Source organism: Megalobrama amblycephala, linkage group LG8 (assembly GCF_018812025.1).
Source record: "Megalobrama amblycephala isolate DHTTF-2021 linkage group LG8, ASM1881202v1, whole genome shotgun sequence".
Lineage (NCBI taxonomy): Eukaryota > Metazoa > Chordata > Actinopteri > Cypriniformes > Xenocyprididae > Megalobrama > Megalobrama amblycephala.
In genome coordinates this window covers 35,506,812-35,530,499 of record NC_063051.1, presented here as the reverse complement: position 1 = coordinate 35,530,499, position 23,688 = coordinate 35,506,812, and the positions used below count along the sequence as shown (strand labels likewise).

The following is a 23,688-nucleotide window of genomic DNA, read 5'->3' as shown; positions in this document are numbered from 1 at the left end:
AAATTCCTTAATTTTCTACCTTCCTTTTTAATATTAAACATACATAACCAATGTTCGTAGGTAAATTAGACATGATATCATGTAGTTCAGTCGATGTTTTAATATTTTAACACAATAAATTGAAAAAACAATAAGACATTTCTTTCATAATTAAAAAAAAACCCTTCACCTGACAGTGTTAAACTGACAAGTTGACAAATACTGACGGTTTTGACAAATACTGACGGAGCTGACAAATACTGACGGTTTTGACAAATACTGACGGAGTTGACAAAAACTGACGGTTTTGACAAATACTGATGGTTTTGACAAATACTGACGGAGTTGACAAATACTGACGGAGTTGACAAATACTGACGGTTTTGACAAATACTGATGGTTTTGACAAATACTGACGGAGTTGACAAATACTGACGGTTTTGACAAATACTGATGGAGTGGACAAATACTGACGGAGTTGACAAAAACTGACGGTTTTGACAAATACTGACGGTTTTGACAAATACTGACGGAGTTGACAAATACTGACGGTTTTGACAAATACTGATGGAGTGGACAAATACTGACGGAGTTGACAAACAATGACGGTGTTGACAAATACTGACGGTTTTGACAAATACTGATGGAGCTGACAAATACTGACGGTTTTGACAAAAACTGATGGAGTTGACAAATACTGATGGAGCTGACAAATACTGACGGTTTTGACAAATACTGATGGAGCTGACAAACAATGACGGTGTTGACAAATACTGACGGTTTTGACAAATACTGATGGAGCTGACAAATACTGACGGAGTTGACAAAAACTGATGGAGTTGACAAATACTGATGGAGCTGACAAATACTGACGGTTTTGACAAATACTGATGGAGTTGACAAATACTGATGGAGCTGACAAATACTGACGGTTTTGACAAATACTGATGGAGCTGACAAACAATGACGGTGTTGACAAATACTGACGGTTTTGACAAATACTGATGGAGCTGACAAATACTGACGGAGTTGACAAAAACTGATGGAGTTGACAAATACTGATGGAGCTGACAAATACTGACGGTTTTGACAAATACTGATGGAGTTGACAAATACTGATGGAGCTGACAAATACTGACGGTTTTGACAAAAACTGATGGAGCTGACAAATACTGACGGTTTTGACAAATACTGATGGAGTTGACAAATACTGATGGAGCTGACAAATACTGACGGTTTTGACAAATACTGATGGAGTTGACAAATACTGATGGAGCTGACAAATACTGACGGTTTTGACAAATACTGATGGAGCTGACAAATACTGACGGAGTTGACAAAAACTGATGGAGTTGACAAATACTGATGGAGCTGACAAATACTGACGGTTTTGACAAAAACTGATGGAGTTGACAAATACTGATGGAGCTGACAAATACTGACGGTTTTGACAAATACTGATGGAGTTGACAAATACTGATGGAGCTGACAAACAATGACGGTGTTGACAAATACTGACGGTTTTGACAAATACTGATGGAGCTGACAAATACTGACGGAGTTGACAAAAACTGATGGAGTTGACAAATACTGATGGAGCTGACAAATACTGACGGTTTTGACAAATACTGATGGAGTTGACAAATACTGATGGAGCTGACAAATACTGACGGTTTTGACAAATACTGACGGAGTTGACAAATACTGACGGAGTTGACAAAAACTGACGGTTTTGACAAATACTGATGGTTTTGACAAATACTGACGGAGTTGACAAATACTGACGGTTTTGACAAATACTGATGGAGTGGACAAATACTGACGGAGTTGACAAATACTGACGGTTTTGACAAATACTGACGGAGTTGACAAATACTGATGGAGCTGACAAATACTGACGGTTTTGACAAATACTGACGGAGTTGACAAATACTGACGGAGTTGACAAAAACTGACGGTTTTGACAAATACTGATGGTTTTGACAAATACTGACGGAGTTGACAAATACTGACGGTTTTGACAAATACTGATGGAGTGGACAAATACTGACGGAGTTGACAAACAATGACGGTGTTGACAAATACTGACGGTTTTGACAAATACTGATGGAGCTGACAAATACTGACGGAGTTGACAAAAACTGATGGAGTTGACAAATACTGATGGAGCTGACAAATACTGACGGTTTTGACAAATACTGACGGAGTTGACAAATACTGATGGAGTGGACAAATACTGACGGAGTTGACAAACAATGACATGTTGACAAATACTGATGGAGTTGACAATGACGGTGTTGACAAATACTGATGGAGTTGACAAACAATGACGGTGTTGACAAATACTGACGGTTTTGACAAATACTGATGGAGCTGACAAATACTGACGGTTTTGACAAATACTGACGGAGTTGACAAATACTGATGGAGTGGACAAATACTGACGGAGTTGACAAACAATGACGTGTTGACAAATACTGATGGAGTTGACAAACAATGACGGTGTTGACAAATACTGATGGAGTTGACAAACAATGACGGTGTTGACAAATACTGACGGAGTTGACAAACAATGACGGTGTTGACAAATACTGAAGGAGTTGACAAACAATGACGGTGTTGACAAATACTGACGGAGTTGACAAATACTGACGGTGTTGACAAATACTGACGGAGTTGACAAACAATGACGGTGTTGACAAATACTGATGGAGTTGACAAACAATGACGGTGTTGACAAACAATGACGGAGTTGACATACTGACGGAGTTGACAAACAATGACGGTGTTGACAAATACTGAAGGAGTTGACAAACAATGACGGTGTTGACAAATACTGACGGAGTTGACAAATACTGACGGTGTTGACAAATACTGACGGAGTTGACAAACAATGACGGTGTTGACAAATACTGAAGGAGTTGACAAATACTGATGGAGTTGACAAATACTGATGGAGTTGACAAATACTGACGGTGTTGACAAATACTGACGGAGTTGACAAATACTGATGGAGCTGACAAATACTGACGGTTTTGACAAACAATGATGGTGTTGACGAATACTGAAGGAGTTGACAAACAATGACGGTGTTGACAAATACTGACGGAGTTGACAAACAATGACGGTGTTGACAAATACTGACGGAGTTGACAAACAATGACGGTGTTGACAAACAGTGACGGAGTTGACAAATACTGACGGAGTTGACAAATACTGACGGAGTGGACAAATACTGACGGAGTTGACAAATACTGACAGAGTTGACAAATACTGACAGAGTGGACAAATACTGACGGAGTGGACAAATACTGACGGAGTTGACAAATACTGAGGGAGTTGACAAATACTGACGGATACTGACGGAGTTGACAAATACTGAGGGAGTTGACAAATACTGACGGAGTTGACAAATACTGACGGATACTGACGGAGTTGACAAATACTGAGGGAGTTGACAAATACTGACGGAGTTGACAAATACTGACAGAGTTGACAAATACTGAGGGAGTTGACAAATTCTGACAGAGTTGAAGCTCCAGCTGGGGCCAAATATACAGTTTATGTAAACAGAATCATGAAACCACATCAGAAGAAATCCCCATATGCAAAAAAAAAGCATTTTAAATCACATTATATAGACTTTTTGAGAGCACTTGTCAACCATCAGACATAAAACCTGATGGAGTTGACGTCTGACTGGAGCTGACAAAATGAATATTTTTCCACCTTAACCACGTGTTGTACAGTGGAGCAATTTAGTTTTCTTTCTCAGTTGTAGCTGCCTTAATAAACATAAATAAAAATGACAAGATTTATCTTACAAATATTTACAAAAACTATTACACCCAGATGATGGAGATGACATGTTAAAGCTGTGACCGCAGAGACTTCAACATTGTTTGTATAAAATATAAAAAAAATATAAAACTTCCAGGACTATGTGTCCTACTGTGAGATCCACAATGAGCAGGAAATAGTAAGTGCTCCACAGAGTTAAAGATGACCATGACACCACCTGATTTATTCAGAATTATAAAAAAAAATCCTGACGGAGTTGACGCAAAGTGAGGACACAACTTTGATAGCCATTTTTATGGAAAATATAATTCAAGACTTACTTTTTGTATTGTTTGATATATTACAAATCTCTGCCTTTCAATTTAAATGTATATTTTTTAATTTGTTGCATTTTTAAACACTTTGTTTGGCAATTTTATAGCATGACCTCATGCTAAGGACAGGCTAAATTACATGTGTTTCCAAGTATAGAGCATGTATTTAAAATAATGCAAATTTAAAAATAAAAACAATAAATGTCCTGAGTATCCTGATTTCCTTTAGATAAATTTTTATGTAGTTTTATTTTGATTAATTAATTTATTTTTAACATATAGGGATTTTGTGTGTAGGACGTTTTGTCCCTTATCTCAAGAATCAGTGACCTTTTACTATCTTCACTTTTATTCTCAACCCCGTAACAGTAATAGTAGTCTTATTAATTCTGATTTTCAATCTGAATTTGAAATAATTATACCAAAACTTATAGTCTATTGCTATAATAAAACCTTATCAAATAAATATACAAGTCTATATATAATTCCTAGAATTATTTAGCGTAATACAGATGCATCTCTTTGACTGTGATTCTGTTTTGTCTGCCATTGTTCAACAATATTGCCAAAATGCATAAATTTACACATTTTAACATTTGATCTAGTATTTTAAATGAATGCACATCTTTAAAATAAACAATTCAAAACCTTTTTAGCATATATAATAAGCACAATATAGAGTTTAGTAGTTTCCAAAAACACTTTATTATTATTGTTCTCTATAACCAGACACATTATCACATAATTTACCTTTTAATGAAGTGGAATGAATATGTACTAAATCCATTAAACGGTAGCAGCAAGTCAATTAAGTTTAAGGAATTGAAAAAAAATTTTTTTTTTTAAACTTCTGGATATGTCTTAATGCATTTAAACAAATGAAGGAAACAAAAATCATATAAAATGATTTTTTTTGTGAAAACAATACCAATGTTTATTAAACAAATCTCTATTTTAAAATATAGGGGTGTTTGAGTTTGCAAATCACAACACAATTCTACAAATTCTAGTGAAGTTCTAAAAAACTGAACTGATAAATTTATGGGTGTGTGGGATTCATAAACTCTAGTCATTCAGGGCACTACTGGACTCATCAAACAATCAATTCCTTGAATTATTACTCTTTAAACTAATGAAAAACAAAAACACACACATTTGTAGATCAGCCGTCCTCCCTGAGCAATCTCACAGACATAAATACACAATCTCTGAGCCACATTCACATACTAGGGACTGTAAATTATAGGGATGTGTGTGAGCAGGACACCACAGGCAAAGAACCCTCAGAGATTCAGCAAAACAAAATAAAAGATGTCCAAAAAAACTTTGGCGGTGTTTTCATGATCAGACCAACATGGTCTTGTGTGTTGTCTGATGCCTGTGAGATCTGAACGCAGCGATGGCTTGGCCTTCATGTACGTCTCGTCTTTGGCCTCTTCGACTGGCGCTTGGCTTCATCCACAGGGATTCCATCCCCGCTTGACTGAGCGAGTCCTCGAACACCCTGGATCTGGTTGACCAGCTGCAGGAGGAGTGGGATCACCTTGGAAAGACACAATATCATTATCAACATAAGAACTGCCGCTATCGTGAATGACAAGAATCCATGAGTAGCTCAACTATCCTGAAAGAAAAAGCAACAGGTACCCGCTCATGATTATAGGCGGCGAGCAACAGCAGTAAAGTGAGAGGAAGGGCGATGAAAGATCCCTGGGAAACATCTTGATCTGGTACTTTCCTCTGTGAAAAAAATAAAAAAAATTGTATACACATTAGGGCTGAGTAACACTATACTATAAAGAATGCTGGGTTAAAAACAACCCAAGTTGGACAAACCCAGCAAATGGGTTAAATGTTAGTCCAACATGCTGGGCAGTTTTATTTAACCCAACTATTGTGTAAAAATGACTATAAGACTGGCTTAAAATTAAATATTGGACACATAATTACTAGAGGCAACAATAATAATCAAAAAGGTGAACATTTATTAATAAGCAATTTAATAAATGTTTATTGTTTAATTATTATTAATTAAACTTATTAATAAATGTTCATTTCCAACATATTTTGGGTTCATTTTAAGCAAGCAATACAGTCATTTTTAAACAATAGTTGAGTTAACATTTAACCCAACCGCTGGGTTAAAACAATCCAATCGATGGGTTTGTCCATTATCAACCTAACTTGGGTTGTTTTTAACCCAGCATTTGTTTAAGAGAGTATCTTGATATATAGCTGACTTATTAAGAAAATTAGGAATATCATAATTATATAACAATAATGCTAAAAGTTTAGCTTATTATAAGATTATTACACACACACATATACATATATTTTGGTACCTTTAAGTAAATATGATGTTTTATGGGGGAGGTGGGCAGTAAAATCAACTTTTTAAATATATATATATATATATATATATATATATATATATATATATATATATATATATATATATATATATAAATATATATAATATAAAATTTATATATAAAATTATATATACATAATTTTCGAGATATATCGCCCTGCACTAATACAAATTAAATGTAAGATCTTAACCTTGACCAGCTTTTTGAATGCACATGTTGAATGAATAGTTTCCACACCAAATGCTGGAGCTGCACAATCCTGGTTAAACTGAGAATCACGACTTTTTTGTTTCAAACAGAGATCAGGATTCTCCCATGATTCTGAACAGACAACTAAACAAAATAACATGTTAATTGCTGAAGTCTATTTAAAATGTTTAATTAATCTAAATGAATTATTTTAAAAAACGTTCTGAATGAATGATTCAGTGACTCGCTCATTCCTGGATGAATCAGCATTTTTGAATGAATCTCTTCAATGAATGATTCAATGACAAATACGTTTAACAGTCCCTTGTCGCCACCTGTTGGTGTAACGATGTAATCATCATCGATACAATCGTTATTTGAAGCGCCAAATTACTTTCAGAAGGTGATTTATTTGCTCTATTTTGATCGTTAAAATAGACATCAGTGTTTATATCCAAAATATAAACTTTTACTGTGATAATATCAATAGTTGTAACACAGAAGTAATGATATCGTGTGGTTTGTGAAGCTGTTTCATATCTAAACTATACATGACAACAGTTCTCTCGGACTCAGCGGCAGATTTAAATGATTTTGTCAAAGGTTTAATAGACACAGGAGAATCGTTGTTTAGGAATGAGATCACGTAGGTGTTTGAATCGAGATCACGATCTTTTAACGATTAATTGTGCAGCTCTACCAAACAAACTAATCACAATCTATTCACACAAATCTAATTATTCAGCATGTTTTCAATTATGTGTGAAAAGGTACTTACCTTAGGGTTAAAGGTTAGTGTTACATGTTTGTGGTAACCAGAGGACGTGAAAGAGACCTGTGGGAGTTTGATGTCATACTGGGATTGAGAAAGTGACGTGCCCAGCATCAACACATAGCTCTGCATGAGGACAATAAAATGAAATTAATTCATTATTAATTAATAATTATGAAATAAATGAATATTGTGATTCTAGAAAGTAATGATCTACCTCTCCGTCACGTGGCAGGGGGGCAAAGTGGAAGAACAGGGACTGGCCAAGAGACACAGTCTGGAAGGGATTGTCAAGATTGTCACTCTTGTAGAGCTTCACCTATAGAGAGAGAGGAACAACAATGACTTCAAGATTTCATCAAATATGAAAAAAGGAGAATTTAGGTTTCTGTACCTACCCAGAGAGTGGGGAGATGATCGGGGGAAGTGATGACGTTGCCGCTCAGATCAAACTGATTGATCTGTCTAAAGGCGATTATGTTTATTCCTTCAATATCAGTGTTGCCCACCTAAAACCATCAAAAAACAAATACATGAATGGAAACTTCATATCCACCTTTTACCTGACGGGCCTACTGTGTTTTAGATTATGGGAGGCACTTCCGGTTCGGGGAAATTTCACTAAAAAAGACTGAAGGGAATCATTTCAAATTATAAGGTTGTGCTACAAATAATCCTTGACTGAATGAGCTGTAAATATTTCATGTTTTATTTTCAGACGTCAGGAGAATAACATAACGCTTGGTATTTTAATGTGACGTGGTATAACAAGAATATCTAAATCATTAGCACAATCAAATTTATAATCAATCAATCATTATGACCAGTGCTTCCCACACATAGACTTTACTTGGGCGGGCCGCCTACATATAATAACGGCCGCCCAAGTATATTTGGAGACACATTTTTGCTTTTATTATTTTTATCCTCTTATACTTTTATATCCGCACAAGATAATGAAACTATCCGCGATCGATTAACTAGTCGTTTCGTACTTACTCTTTACGTGTGCGTCAGAACTGTTTACTACCGCTGACATTCCCACGGGCGCTGCATTTTGCAAAGTCACAAGGGGGCGCTGTTGCACGTTCTACAAGCTCGCGCTACAGCGCTTCAGACTGCTTCAAAGTGATTATCAATCAATTAAAAGCGCAGATTTATGCCAAGCGATTGCTAATGAACACAAGTTGATGAATTATTACAAAGTCTACTTCATGGCCTTTATATTAAATGTTTTAGATGATTGTAAGAATCTGAAGGATCAGCCTGCAATAGTACAGACATTTCAAAATAAGAGTCCCAGTGTATTTCGGGCTTGTTTATAATTAAAAGTCACACGCTAATTTTTTTCTTTTTCTTTTGGGCATTATTGGTATTTTGGTTACACAATAAATTGTATTTAATTTGATTTCCATTTAATTCATAGTAAATTATTGTAGTCTCCCCCACAGGAAGAACATTATTTGACACATACAGCCTATTATTCATTTTATAAATTTTACTAGTAAAATCTGTGTCCCATTCACTGAGAGAGACACTATATGACAGCAAGGAGAACATAGGAAAAGGTGAACCATTTAAATGCTGTAATTTTGCATAATTTACAATGCATAATCATGCATAATATTAGTATGTAATTAAATGTAATATGCTATGTAATTAAAATTAATTTCAATAAATAAAAATACTGTTAAAAATCACACATTATTTGTTTGTCACATGTAGTGGACCATTTTTGTGCCGTGGGTAATAGGAGGATTTTTCGCCCGGCTACCACCGCAAGTATATTTCAAACCTGTGGGAAGCACTGATGACTCACATTTCCCATTTATAATGTCAGAATTGCGAGATATAAACTTGCAATTTTGACTTTTTTTCTCACAATTGTGAGTTTATAAAGTCAGAATTGCAAGTTTATATCATATATAAACTATCATGTATATTATATTGGACTTTATAACACACAATTGCGAGAAAAAAAGTACTAGAATTGTGAGATAAAAAGCCACAATTACCTTTTTTATTCATTGGCGGAAGCTTCCATATTTCCCTGATTGTTTACAGTTTAACATAAGTTACACCCATAATTTGTGCAATGTGTCATGGGGCATAGGAAAAAGCTGGATAAAATGTGTCAAAGAAAGGTCAATAAATTCAGACGCTCACCTCAATGGTTTTGTGTGGCGGCAATGCTCTCTCTATGTGATCATTTCCTTCTCCTCTCAGCTGAATGTTGTAGTTACACCAGGCTGAAAATGAACACAATAAAAAGGAAAGCTTAGCTTAAAACATACGTTCTTGTTGAAGAATTGTTTGCCTGAAGAGTTTACTCTAGTTAAGTCTCACCAGCAATCCTCGGAGTCTAAAGCGCCCCTCTTCGTCAGTAACCGTGTCCTCGCTGTACATGCCGCACTCTCCCTGCCCCACCGCCTCCACGGCAACACCCTGCTCCGCATCGCCACCTATTGACTGCACTGTTCCATAGCAGCTAAGATACATGTCAAAATATAGAAATGGAATGAGCATGTTTTGAAAAGTTTAATGTACACATTAAGAAATTAATACTTTTATTCAGCAGGGATTTGTTAAACTGATCAAAAGTGACAGTAAAGGCGTAATCAGAAATGTTTCTTGAGCATCAAATCATCATATTAGAATGATTTCTGAAGGATCATGTGACACTGAAGATTGGAGTAATGATGCTGAAAATTCAGCTTTGATCACAGGAATAAATTACACTTTAAAATCTATTCAAATAGAAAACTATTCTTGTAAATTGTAAAAAATATTTCACAGTATTACTGTTTTTTTATCAAATAAATGCAGCTTTGGTGCATTAAAAGATTTCTTTCAAAACATAAAAATTGAACAGTAGTCTACTTGCATATATATCAGCCAACTTTTGTACCGAACATGTTTACAGTAACACTTGAGTACTGCTGACCTGTATGCTGTTTTGAAGCCGGTGATGGGAATATGGAGGACCTGTCCTTCCTCTACTGTGATCATTTGTGACGAGGGCTCAAAGCGAAACTCCTTCATCATGGGCTTGAAATAGTACTGGCCAGGACTCTGAGATGGACGGAGGAGGGATTAAGAAAATACAGGCATTTCAATTTAATAATGTTTTTTGTGGAACTCAATTTTTTTTGTTTTTGTTTTGAAAATTCTCTTTTTTGTACATACATTAAAAGTCACTCAGTCAATGTTGTTTTTAACCTCACTGACCTTCATTGTACGGAAAAAACTGTTACAACATAAAAAATGTTACAACAACTTTCCTCCACAGAAGAAAGTGATACAGATTTGGAACGTCACGAGGGAAAGTTAGGGCTGCTCGATTATGGCCAAAATCATATTTTTGGTCAATAGTGAAATCATGATTATTATTACTGATTTCTTACTAATGTAAGAAAAAGGTCCTCAAAATAATTACATAAGACAAGTAAACAATTAGCAACACTGTAAGAACAAAGAAACTAATTATTACAAACAAATCAACAAATAAATACAACGGAACGAAAATACAAATTAAAATTTAGCTGTGAGCAAAAATATTATGTTTCCTTTAACAAGCCTGTAACCATCTCGATCATATCATAGATAGAAAAGACCATTTACAGTAAATACAGGCAATTTACCAGAGGAAATATATGTTTTTTTAAAGCTTTTCAAGGTTGAGCCAAAAACCTATGACTAGGTCGCCAAAGTTGGTTTTAGAAATTATCTCCAATATTTAATGAATGATTCGATGGACAGTGGCGGTCCTAGAGGCAAAGTCGCTCAGAATGAGGAGTTCGACCATGTGGTATGAATGTTGTGGGCGTGTGTGAAAAACACACGTGATATACAATCCTTTACTCGCGTGAAAAACGTGAAGGTGCCCCCCTGATTTCTTTCAAATATCTCACTGGCCTCTAGGACCGTGAGTCAAAACAGACCCAGTGAGTTTCGTTCCAATCAGCCTCCGTTAATCTTGTCTGATAGCTGCTCAAAATTCATTGGCCGATGGCGGCCATGTTTTTTGAGATATGTCAATGTCCTCATAGACACTCATGGCACCTTGGAAAAAGACACTGCATGCCCATTTTCAAGTCGATCGGACTAACGGTTAAGTAATTATAGGCATTTTCGTGTTTTTTTCCTGTTATAGCGCCACCAAGTGGTTAGTTGCCACGTCCTTTTTCACGTGACCACAGAATGAGCTCTTACATAGGTGTGCCAATTTTGGTGAAAATATCTCACTCTGTTCACGAGTTATAGCCATTTTAGTAAAAGTGGCTCCACCCACTTTGAAGGTTTTGGCAGCCCTTAGTTGGAATTTTTAACTTTTTTTGATAATTATTGACAATCAGAATCCAGAGAATTTTACTGCACTGGTTTAGTTCCGATCAGGCCAAAAACCTAGGACTAGTTCACAAAAGTAGGTTTTTCAAAAAATCCAAAATACCCAAAAATTTCGACGAGCAAATCTGAGGCATCCATTTTGTCTGTCTTGATTCCAATGATATTGAGCCTACGCCTAACGGTTTAGGAGTTATTATCTCAATTATCTTGTTTTCATAATTGTTCAGAAGCCAAAATCGAAATTGAAAATCAATAATTAATCGCACAGCCCTAGGGAGAGTAAACAATGACAGAAATTTTGGTTGAAATAAAACATCCCTTTAAAACTGTACACCTTTTCTGTATAAATTTATACTCCAATGTGATTAACACAATAAAAAGATGAGCATAGTCACAGTACCAGGTTGTTGAAGGTGAGGAGGCCAGTGTCCTGAGTGAGTAAGTTCGAGCGGAAGCTGGCTCCACTGAGAGACAGCAGAACCCCCGAGAGAGGAACACCATCCTCTGCCTTTATCTGAGGGACAAGAAAACAAATCTTCAACAAAATGAACCATTTGTTTCCTAGAAATGAAAATACGAGATGAAATGCGATCAACTCAGCTTATGAGAAGACATCAATATGACACTGACCTCAAAAGTGACGCCAGCCAAGGCAAACGCTTTGAAGTCTCCCGTCTTTCCCTCCACTGGAGTCAGGACAAAGCCCTCTTTACTGGCACTGATGTCATACAGAGAGTCACTATGTAGGGGTCCAACACTGGGGAAAAGGGAAATTTGTATTGATTAGAATGCTAGAGTGCACTTAAAGTTTTCAGCCACAATAACTGCACTTTATTTCTAAATATGCAATTCACTTTCTAAACCATTCTATTAAGCTAAAATGCATTATTAAATACATGGATAAGAGAGCCATTAAATAAATGAATGCAGCAGGGCTCGACACTAACGCTTGTCTGGGACAAGTGGATTTTCTGAATGGTAAGCAAAAGAGAATTTTACTTGCCGACCCGTAGTAGCCTGATTAAAATGTCAATAACTAAAAAATACCAACAAAAAGCGAGAATTAATCTGATTTTAATATATTTAGTGTAAATGGTGATCGATAGTGGATAATAATATATAATGTAGGCCTATAATGTACTGATGGTAACAAGGTTGCGCTGTTCAGGTTCGCGCAGCCTCTCTTTACTGAATGATTCAGTTTTGAACGAATCAGTTGAGTCAATGATTCAATGACCCATTCATAAACAACTGCCTCATTCTTGAGTGAATCAGCCGTTTGAATGAATCGTTTGAATTAATGACTCAATGACATTAAGACGGTCATTTGTTGCCACCTACTGGTGGTTTAGTTTCATGTGTAAAAGTATCTCTTTTTTTTGTCAAATTTCTTATTTGTATTTTTAAAAAATATTTTAAAACAACCTCATAAAATTATTTAATGCAGTTGTAATTTTTCAGTGTAAAAGATTTAATTTGATTGGTAAAAGCTCTATAGTGTCTAATTCTAATTGAATTTCTTGATAAAATTTAAGAATTTAAAATGAAAGATGAAGCATACATTTATTAAGATTTTTTTTTTTTTGGGGGGGGGTGCCCTTTATAAAAGGTAAAAAAAAAAAAATAGCACAATTATGCATATTTAAATATGTCAAAACTGATTGAATAAGTTATATTCACACCACAAAAAAAAAAAAAAAATTCTGGACAAGCAACTTTTTTTACTCGGACAAGTGAACGACGGATTCACATGACAAGTCTTAATGTCGAGCCCTGTGCAGTATGTTTGTGAATAAGTGCGATACCTGTAGGTTCCGGTTTCATCTGTGAGAACTGTAATGAGAGGGTTTGTAGCTCCACTCTCCTTAATGGAGATTTCCACACCCTCCAGTGTAGGCGACACCTGCCCCATGAGGAACAGCCCTGCCCTGCCTGCAATCTCCACCATCTGACCTGGACAATTCTCTGTCAGAACATATCAGATTTAGAGGGTCAAACTGTAACCCGGGTTTTCCGAGGGACATTAGTGAGGCATTTCAATATGGGACGCAATTATGGAATAAGTTTAAACCATGGGTTTAAGTGATTAACAACTTGTTTTGCATTTGTTGTGAAAGGGCTTGGACACATCTATTAGCATAATATAAATATAAAAAAGGTTTCAGAAGTGTGTATTGCACTCTAACCTCCAGTGATCGTAGCCTCTACTTCAGGAGGGTAAAACAGAAATTCTTTGGATGAAGGTGTGACTGTGATCTTCTCACCAGCCCTGAAATAACCAACACAGTCAAGATATAAAATTAAGACCATGAAATTCATGACTGAAATTCATTCTTTGCACATACACTACCAGTCAAAAGTTTGGAAATATTATTGTTTATAATGTTTTTGAAAGAAGTCCCTTATGCTCATCAAGCCTGCAGTTATTTGATCAAAAATACTGGGAAAAAAACAGTAATATTGTGAAATATTTTTACAATTTAAAATTTAACATTTTTTCCAGTGATCAAAGCTGAATTTTCAGCATCATTACTCCAGTCTTCAGTGTCACATGATCCTTCAGAAATCATTCTGATATGATGATTTATTATCAGTGTTGGAAACAGCTGTGCTGCTTAATATTATTTTATAACCTGTGAGACATTTTTCAGGATTCATTGATGAATAAAAAGTTTAAAAAGTATCAGCATTTATTTAAAATAGAAATATTTTGTAACAACATACACTACCTTTTAAAAGTTTGGGGTCAGTCATTTTTTTCTTTCTTTTTTTTTTGAAAGAAATTAATACTTTTATTCAGCACGGATGTGTTAAATTGATAAAAAGTGATAGTAAAGATTTATATTGTTAGAAAAGATTTATATTTTGAATAAATACTGTTCTTTTTAACCTTTTATTCATCAATGAATCCTGAAAAAAGTCTCACAGGTTTCAAAAAAATACTGTTTTCAACATTGATAATAACTGAGTATCAAATCATTATATTAGAATGATTTCTGAAGGATCATGTGACACTGAAGACTGGAGTAATGATGCTGAAAATTCAGCTTTGATCACAGGAATAAATTATATTTTAAAGTATATTAAAATAGAAAACCACAATTTTAAACTGTAATAATATTTCACAATATTATTGTTTTTTCTCTATTTATTATGAAATAAATGCAGCCTTAATGAGCAGACATTCATTCAAAAACATTAAAAATCGTAATGTTTCCAAACTTTTGACTGGTACTGTATGATTTAACAATATGTTTGCCCAAAGTATACTCTGCACACTGTCCATGTGACGTAATTTTCGTAATCAGGAGGGTCCACAAATGTTTGCGCACGCTGTCCAATTTTACAATCCAATTTTTGTGCAAGATACTCAAGCGTAGGGGTGCAGATTCTGTGTTTCCTCTCCACTGCAAAGATGAATTTGATTGTTACTGATTTAATTTGATTGTGTCTTATTATTAGAACTGAATTTGATTAAGTTTAAGAAATTGACACAAAAGATGATGCATGCATATAATTAGGTTTTTTATTTATAAAAGACAAAAATCAATTGAAACGTATTGGAAAGGACAATTTCTGTCACTCCTGTGAACTGACCACCACAATGAATATGGAGAATATCTAAAACTTTATGAGTCAGCTGTTCATGACAGTCCTAAAGCTGCCAAGATACCAGCACAGTAACACACTCAGCAAAATATCGCCTAATTATCATTATCGATAGATATACAGAAAACATTGAGGTATCATTTTTTGTCAATATCGCACACCCCTACTCAAGCGCTTGAAATCCACTGGACGCCAAATGCATCTTTCCATGCCCACAGCCAAAAGGAGTATACTTTGAAAGGCTCTGAACGCAGAAAATGAAGGGCTTTAATACAGACAAGAGAGGAAAATGCAAGCAAACATTCCCCAAAGATCTTACCGTGCCCAATAGGAGAATTCATAGTGGAATGGCTCATGGAGTTCATCTGGTTTCTCTTCCACAGGAAGGCTCTTCTCCTCTCCTCTTTCTTCCCTCTCCTTCCTGCGGGCGGCTATTTCCAGAAGCTGCTGCTCTCTTCGCTCTTCCTCGCTTGAGCGCAGCGGCCCCAGAACTAAAGCAGGCTCACTCTCAATGGAAGACCTGCCAAAATGAAACAAAACCACACGTGATTTAACCTTTAACCTGTCAGAGAGCAGATTTATACTTTTAGAAACACATTATAACAATGTTGCGCCTCACTCACTTGATGGTGACTGTGACGTCCAGCATCTTATCAGTGGTGATGAGTCCCGTCATGTGGTGTCGCACAGCAGTCAGGGTTAGGATGCTTGGGGCAGACCTAAGGAACAGGATGATAAAAAAAAAGTGTGGATTAAAATTTCTTAAATAATGTTACACAAGCAGCACTGAATCAAAGGGTAAAAAGCTGCGGCAACTACTCTGATTTTAACAAAAATCTTGGCACCGGCAGTCACATACGTGTTGTAGGTGTAGTAATCCTGTTCAAACTGGTGACAGGAACGTGGAGTCACTTTATAAACACCTTAGATTGAAAAGAAATATGTTAAGTACTTTAGCTTCTATGAACTTAAAGTATTAGTTCACTTCAGAATTAATATTTCCTGATAATTTACTCACTCCCATGTCATCCAAGATGTTTATGTCTTTCTTTTCCTGGAAACATTCCAGGATTTTCTCCATATAGTGGACTTCACTGGGGTTCAACGGGTTGAAGGTCCAAATGTCAGTTTCAGTGCAGCTTCAAAGAGCTCTACATGATCCCAGACGAGGAATAAGAGTCTTATCTAGAGAAACCATCGGACATTTTCTAAAAAAAATAAAAATTTATATACTTTTTAACCACAAATGCTCGTCTTGCACTGCTCTGTGATGCTCCACGCATTACGTAATCATGTTGGAAAGGTCACGCGTGACGTAGGCGGAAGTACCGATGCAGTGTTTGCAAAGCAAACATGCAAATATTAGGCCAAATGCCCTTTACAAAAAAAGGTAAAACAACGATGTTGGACGATTTTGAAGTTGGCGAAGAAAATGACCAGTCGTGACCTTTCCAACATGATTACGTCATGCGTGGAGCATCACAGAGCAGTGCAAGACGAGCATTTGTGGTTAAAAAGTATATAATTTTTATTTTTTTTAATAAAATGAGCGATGGTTTCTCTAGATAAGACTCTTATTCTTCGTCTGGGATCATGTAGAGCTCTTTGAAGCTGCACTGAAACTGACATTTGGACCTTCATCCCGTTGAACCCCAGTGAAGTCCACTATATGGAGAAAAATCCTGGAATGTTTTCCTCAAAAACCTTCATTTCTTTTCCACTGAAGAAAGAAAGACATGAACATCTTGGATGACATGGAGGTGAGTAAATTATCAGGAAATTTTCATTCTGAAGTGACCTTTTAACCAAAAGAACTGAAGGACAGACTGAGCTCACCTGGTTTGGACAGACAGAAGCGATTGACTCCTTTGGATAGGTTGTAAATGCCAACGTTCTCTGGTGAGCTGCCATCTTGGAAGAATTCCTAAAATTATGGGCAAATAATGCATCATAATCACCATTACCATTTTAGACTAGTAACGGCTTATTCTGGCAACTCAGTCACCATTAAATATTGTATATTTTCAGGCCTCACCAAAGTAATGGCATGGGACAGTGAGCAGCGCAGCAAGTATCCAGTTTGTCTGAACTCCACTCCTTCTACATATGAGTCGAGTACATCGATCTCCACTGACTTATGCTTCCAGCACCACTCTTCTTGGGTGATGGACACTGTGATAACCAGAGGCTGTTAATCTCTGAATGTCTATACTGCTACACGATTTCACTTAAAAATCATAATATGAGTTTTTAAATAACATTTTGCAATATAATAAAGCTTAAAGGGTTAGTTTACCCAAAAATGAAATTTCTGTCATTTATTACTCATGTCCTTCCACACTCGTAAGACTTTCGTTCATCTTCAGAACACAAATGAAGATCTTTTTGTTGAAATCTGAGAGATTTCTGTCCCTCCGTTGACAGCTACGCAACTGACATTTGACGCTTCAAAAAGTTCATAAAGAGATTGTAAAACTAATCTGAATTGAGTGGTTTAGTCCAAATCTTCTGAAGAGATTCGATTGGTATAGACATTCACTGAGTCTCCAGAAAATTTTGACTAAACCGTTTGAGTTTTACGATCTCTTTATGAACTTTTTGAAGAAGTGTCAAAGTTGCAACTGCGTAGCTCTCAGATTTCATCAAAAAGATCTTCATATGTGTTCCAACATGAACGACAGTCTCACAGAAAGTCTTGCTGTTAAAAACTAAGCTCAGAATCAAATGAGAATTGCAATGCATTCGGAAAATCTCAGAATCGATCCGGAATCGATATATTTTCCCAGCCCTGGCCGGGACTGGACTCTACCTAATCTTTTTAATTTTACTATAAAATAATAATATTACAAATAGTCATTTCTGTATGAATTTCTTCAGTTTCTCACAATTTTTAATTAATTGTGTAGTAGGGCTGCAAAATACACAATAAATCAAAATTAATATGAAATCACGCTTAAAAGTGCGATTAAGAAATTGCAAAGGCTGTGATTTATTTTATGCGCAGCTTGTCAGTGAAACACGGCAAATGCTGCTCCATCTGAAAGCATTGTGAGAGTTTGAGTCACTTTTTGAAAAAAAGCAACATGCATTAAACATCTTTCCAAACATTACATGCATTTATGAATCTCTTGTCCAAAAAAGACAACATTTAAAAGCATGCTTTTACTCCAAACTCACTTCATAACGTCAGTTGAGTGTCTGAAATAACACTTCTGTGAGATGATATGGCTTCTTACACAGAATAAGGCACACAAGAACAGTGATACAGGCTATGTCAATTAGCACTGAAGTATAAATGTACTTTATTATCATGAAAATACCCGAAAAGGCTTGAAAAACTCAGATAAACCATATATTTTCGTAGTCGTGTGTTTATTAATCATGTTTAATCAAAGCATTTCAATCTTCTGTTTATTCAGCTACAGTGATACTATGACGCCCATAGGGATTTCCTGGAACGTCGTACGTTATATCATACTTCTGCAGGGCATATTTGGAGTTTCTGCACGAGAGCGCCCTCTAGCTTTCAGATGGAGTAGAATTTACAACTGATCACAGAGCCGTGCTGCACCGAGAAGCTGCGCATAAAAAAATTTTGGCAGCCGTTGCAAAATATCATGCAGTTTAATTTAAAATATTCGTGTAGCCCTATTGTGTAGTAATTTGTACATTCTCAAAGATAGCAGTAGGTGAAATTTGACAAGGTCTAGTTGTTCAGAACCTACTCAAGGTGTTTTATTTAAGGTCAGTTCACACTACACCAACAGATGCCAGCCAACACTGACAATCACCAGAGCAATATTGTTACCCCGGCCCAACAAACACCAACTGAACATGTTCAATCAGCTAAAACAAGCGGCAACCAACAGCAACAGACACCAACAGGGGTAACGCACTGATCTGACAAAGCATCTGTTGCCGTTGTTTGGTGTCTGTCGGTGCAGTGTAGGGCTGCAACGATTAATCGCTTGCAAAATAAAAGTCTGTGTTTATATAAATACACACACATTCATGTATATACAGTACAGTCCAAAAGTTTGGAACCACTAAGATTTTTAATGTTTTTAAAAGAAGTTTCGTCTGCTCACCAAGGCTACATTTATTTAATTAAAAATACAGTAAAAAACAGTAATATTGTGAAATATTATTACAATTTAAAATAACTGTGTACTATTTAAATATATTTGACAAAGTAATTTATTCCTGTGATGCAAAGCTGAATTTTCAGCATCGTTACTCCAGTCTTCAGTGTCACATGATCCTTCAGAAATCATTCTAATATGCTGATCTGCTGCTCAATAAACATTTATGATTATTTTCAATGTTGAAAACAGTTGTGTACTTTTTTTTTCAGGATTCCTTGATGAATAGAAAGTTCAAAAGAACAGCATTTATCTGAAATACAAAGCTTCTGTAGCATTATACACTACCGCTCAAAAGTTTGGGGTCAGTAAGAATTTTTATTTTTATTTTTTTGAAAAGAAATTAAAGAAATGGATACTTTTATTCAGCAAGGATGCATTAAATCAATCAAAAGTGGCAGTAAAGACATTTATAATGTTACAAAAGATTAGATTTCAGATAAACACTGTTCTTTTGAACTTTCTATTCATCAAATAATCCTGAAAAAAAATATTGTACACAAATATTTTGTACAATTGTACACATTAAATGTTTCTTGAGCAGCAGATCAGCATATTAGAATGATTTCTGAAGGATCATGTGACACTGAAGACTGGAGTAATGATGCTGAAAATTCAGCTTTGCATCACAGGAATAAATTACTTTGTAAAATATATTAAAATAGAAAACAGTTATTTTAAATTCTAATAATATTTCACAATATTACTGTTTTTTACTGTATTTTTAATTAAATAAATGTAGCCTTGGTGAGCAGACGAAACTTCTTTTAAAAACATTAAAAATCTTAGTGGTTCCAAACTTTTGGTCTGTACTGTATATAAGAAAAATGTTATATTTATATATAAAATATTTATGTTTATATGTAATATAAAATATATATAAATATATATATTTATAATACATGCATATATTTCTAAACTTTATACCTGTATGTGTGTGTATTTATATATACATAATTATTATACACAGAACACACACATATATATTACGTAAACACAGACTTTTATTTTGCAAACGATTAAATCGTGATTAATCGTTGCAGCCCTAGTGCAGTGTGAACTGGCCTTTATCCTACACCATAGATTTTTGGGTAAAAAAGCAAAAACAAATGCTGTCTATTTGCATACATGTTTAAAACTGATCATCTCTATTGCTCATTAAAATCAAAACGGTGCTTACCTTTGTACTTGCCGGGTAACACGTTATTGAAAGTGAAGCTGAGTGTTTCACTGCTGCCGGACAGCTGGAGGTTCTGCCTCTCTCCCTGTCTGCTCACAGGCTGAAGGGTGACGGTCAGATCTCCACATGCCACTGATGACACAATTCAATCATTGAGCCAAAGACGGAAAGCATGCATATCTAATTGAATTTGATAAATATCTCACCAAGACAGGACACAGAGCCAGAGACAGATGCTATGAACTGAGTGAAGAGAAGGTCGGTGATGGGATGGTCCACCAGTGAAATATCGAGAGAGTATGGCTGAAGAGCGAGCCCAGCTTTTACGTCACTTTCAGGGAGGGTCACCTGCAGTACAGCACATGACATAATTAAATGAACATGCGACTACACTAACTTTAATTTAAAGTGGAGTTACATCAGAAATTCTCATTACCTGCACGATGTAGTCTCCCGGTTTAACTTGAAAGCAGAACGCTCCATGACTGTCACTTTCCACAGCGCGAAAAAAGCCCTGATCCTGTCTCTGGGACGAGAGAGTAACTTTGTAGTGGCCAAGCTGTTTCACAGTCTCAGGAAGACGGGTGACTAAGATGTGACCACACACGCTGAACCTGGAAATGACAAAATGGGTCAGAATTTTTGATAAATCTGATCAAAGGGATGCCTGAAAAAGTCCTTGTTGATCCTCTGACCAGTTTTCTGGCTGGAGCTGCTTTTCAAAAGTAAAGTATGTAAGATTTTAGATGTTAAAATTAGTGGTGTCAAAATTATCATGTCAATTTTTTCAGTTTAACTCGTATTTGGCTAGCGTTACATTATATGATCACGCTTCTTATCTATTGGCTGGGTTTAGGGCCCTATGAAATTCATTTTATTTTTTCACAAATTCCATTTTTTCCATTTTAATTTTTCTGGATTTCGTTTTTTTCCATTTTATTTATTTTTTGACTCCATTTTAATGGTTAAATTAAATTTTAGTAATCAAAAAGCACGTTTAATTAATTGAAATAATGAATCTTGTCCAATTTAACAACAATTTAATAAAAGTTTAACATAAAAAAAAACATTTTTTTTAGGGCCCTATGATAAACGTTTTATTCTTTCCCCTTAAATTTTATTTTTACCAAATTCTGTTTTCTGGATTCCATTTTAATGGTTTAATTCCATTTTAATAATCAAAAAGCATGTCTAATTAATTGAATTCTTAAAAACAACAATATTTTTATTTTAAATAATTAAAATATATATTTTTATGAATGTATTTACTGGCAATCAAATGAACGCATACCATTTAATTTATCTTTTAATCATAAAATTAAACTTTTTTTTGTCAAACAATGTGCTGCACAGCAGAGCTTTACTGTTAAAATTAAAACATGGAAGAAACACTGAGATTATTGTTTAAAAATATATTTTAATAATTTATTGTTAAATTAATTTATCTAAATTCTACTGTACAACAGTAATATGTTTCTGTCAAGTTAAACCGAACTTTTATTTTGACGGTTTGCCTAGAGCTTCGAGTTTCTCTGTGTTTATGACGGTAGTTTTCTCAAACGAAGCGGTTAAATGCTGATGAAGTGACTTTCAGAGCAGCTCTGGAGATGAATTTGTGCGTTTATATAGTGAGGCGACAGAGGACGAAAACACTGCGAGCGTCGCAGGTGCTTCAGCGTGCGTGCGCCCGCGCGATTGTGTAAGGTAAATGAAACCGCGCTTCCGCATCATTCATTTCAGAGTCACACAGACATGCAGGATTCATGTTTAAATAGTCTTTTTGCGGTTTAATATTCACAGACACTCGTCTATATCGCGATTTAATTTAAGTGTACTGACCTGCTTTTAATTCATTCATCAAAAATTTGACAAATTCCGTGACATTCCGCATTATATAGTAAATTCCGTTTTTATGAATGGATTCCGCGATTCCGTCCATGATTCCGTGATCGCGGAAATTATAGGGCCCTATAGGTTTATTATAAGCAAGACACTTGACAGAGTATTATCTTACTCAGTTGCTTACTCATGACACACAGCAACACAGCTAAAAGTAATCCTAATATGTTGGCCCTTTTATTAAGAAGAAGCCTACTTTTACCTGTTGAGACATGCCTTCACAAGCACCCGTAAGAGCTGTGTGTGAATTGGGGGAGGCGCAAACGCACGAAAGAGGCGTTTGCAAGGTTTTTTGAAAATATGCTTTATTTTTGCAATTCCGTTAGATGTTTCTAGTGTCACAAAAATGACATACTTCACCTTTAAGGACACTTCTTATATATGTATACTCACCCTGCAGTGATGATGTCTGGCAGCTGAGGGGTGCTGGGAGCAATCTTCACTGTGACTGGCTCAAAGAACATCAGCTCCTTGTGTGTGCTGATGGTGTAAGTGCCTGTGGTCATATTCTCCAACCGGAATGAACCATCTTCTTTAGTTTCCACTGTGAAAGAGACCAGGGAAGAGGCAAATTGTTAATTGTTAATTTAGCACGAATTGTTGGGTTCTTAGGATATACCCATGGCATTAAGTTAATTTCACTTAAGCGTATCATCACAGTTACCTTTAATTTGGTTGTTAAGCGTGACTACAGCATCTGCAACACCCTCTCCATCAGGGCTATTCAGAACTCTGCCCATCACAGAGAATCCCATGACCCGGAATATTGGCTGAGAGACAAAACAGGAAAAACATGTTAGAAAACAGGTTAGGTTGCTGAGCAACTGTTTGATTTCATTTATTTTAATGCTGTCAAAATTAGCGAGTTACCGAATGCGATTAATTTTTCAGTTTAATGCATTAAAAATATTTAACGTAATTACTCATCCATTTTTTTCCATCATAATTTAGCTTGTGTTACATTATGTGATCACGCTCCTATTCACGCAAATGCTTTTAAACCATTCAAGCGCCACAAGACAAACGAGAACACGCTGTCTGTGAATGTCGTGTCATGTGACAGAACGACGCGCGCCAATATGGA

General features: G+C 35.7%; 1 protein-coding gene across 1 annotated transcript in view; it reads right to left on the bottom strand.

Moving 5' to 3' along the window:
- Positions 1-4,780: 4,780 nt before the first annotated feature.
- Positions 4,781-23,688, bottom strand: part of nomo (nodal modulator) — a 37,561-nt gene continuing 18,653 nt past the window's right edge. The window contains 22 exon segments of the mRNA XM_048200898.1: positions 4,781-5,637; positions 5,742-5,834; positions 7,434-7,553; positions 7,645-7,746; positions 7,826-7,936; positions 9,594-9,676; positions 9,758-9,915; positions 10,372-10,499; positions 12,175-12,288; positions 12,405-12,531; positions 13,580-13,739; positions 13,961-14,043; positions 15,703-15,903; positions 16,007-16,102; positions 16,243-16,306; positions 17,220-17,307; positions 17,419-17,555; positions 20,706-20,837; positions 20,912-21,053; positions 21,142-21,319; positions 22,998-23,148; positions 23,269-23,374. Coding sequence (XP_048056855.1) covers positions 5,506-5,637; positions 5,742-5,834; positions 7,434-7,553; positions 7,645-7,746; positions 7,826-7,936; positions 9,594-9,676; positions 9,758-9,915; positions 10,372-10,499; positions 12,175-12,288; positions 12,405-12,531; positions 13,580-13,739; positions 13,961-14,043; positions 15,703-15,903; positions 16,007-16,102; positions 16,243-16,306; positions 17,220-17,307; positions 17,419-17,555; positions 20,706-20,837; positions 20,912-21,053; positions 21,142-21,319; positions 22,998-23,148; positions 23,269-23,374 — 2,706 coding nt within the window. The 3' untranslated portion in view covers positions 4,781-5,505.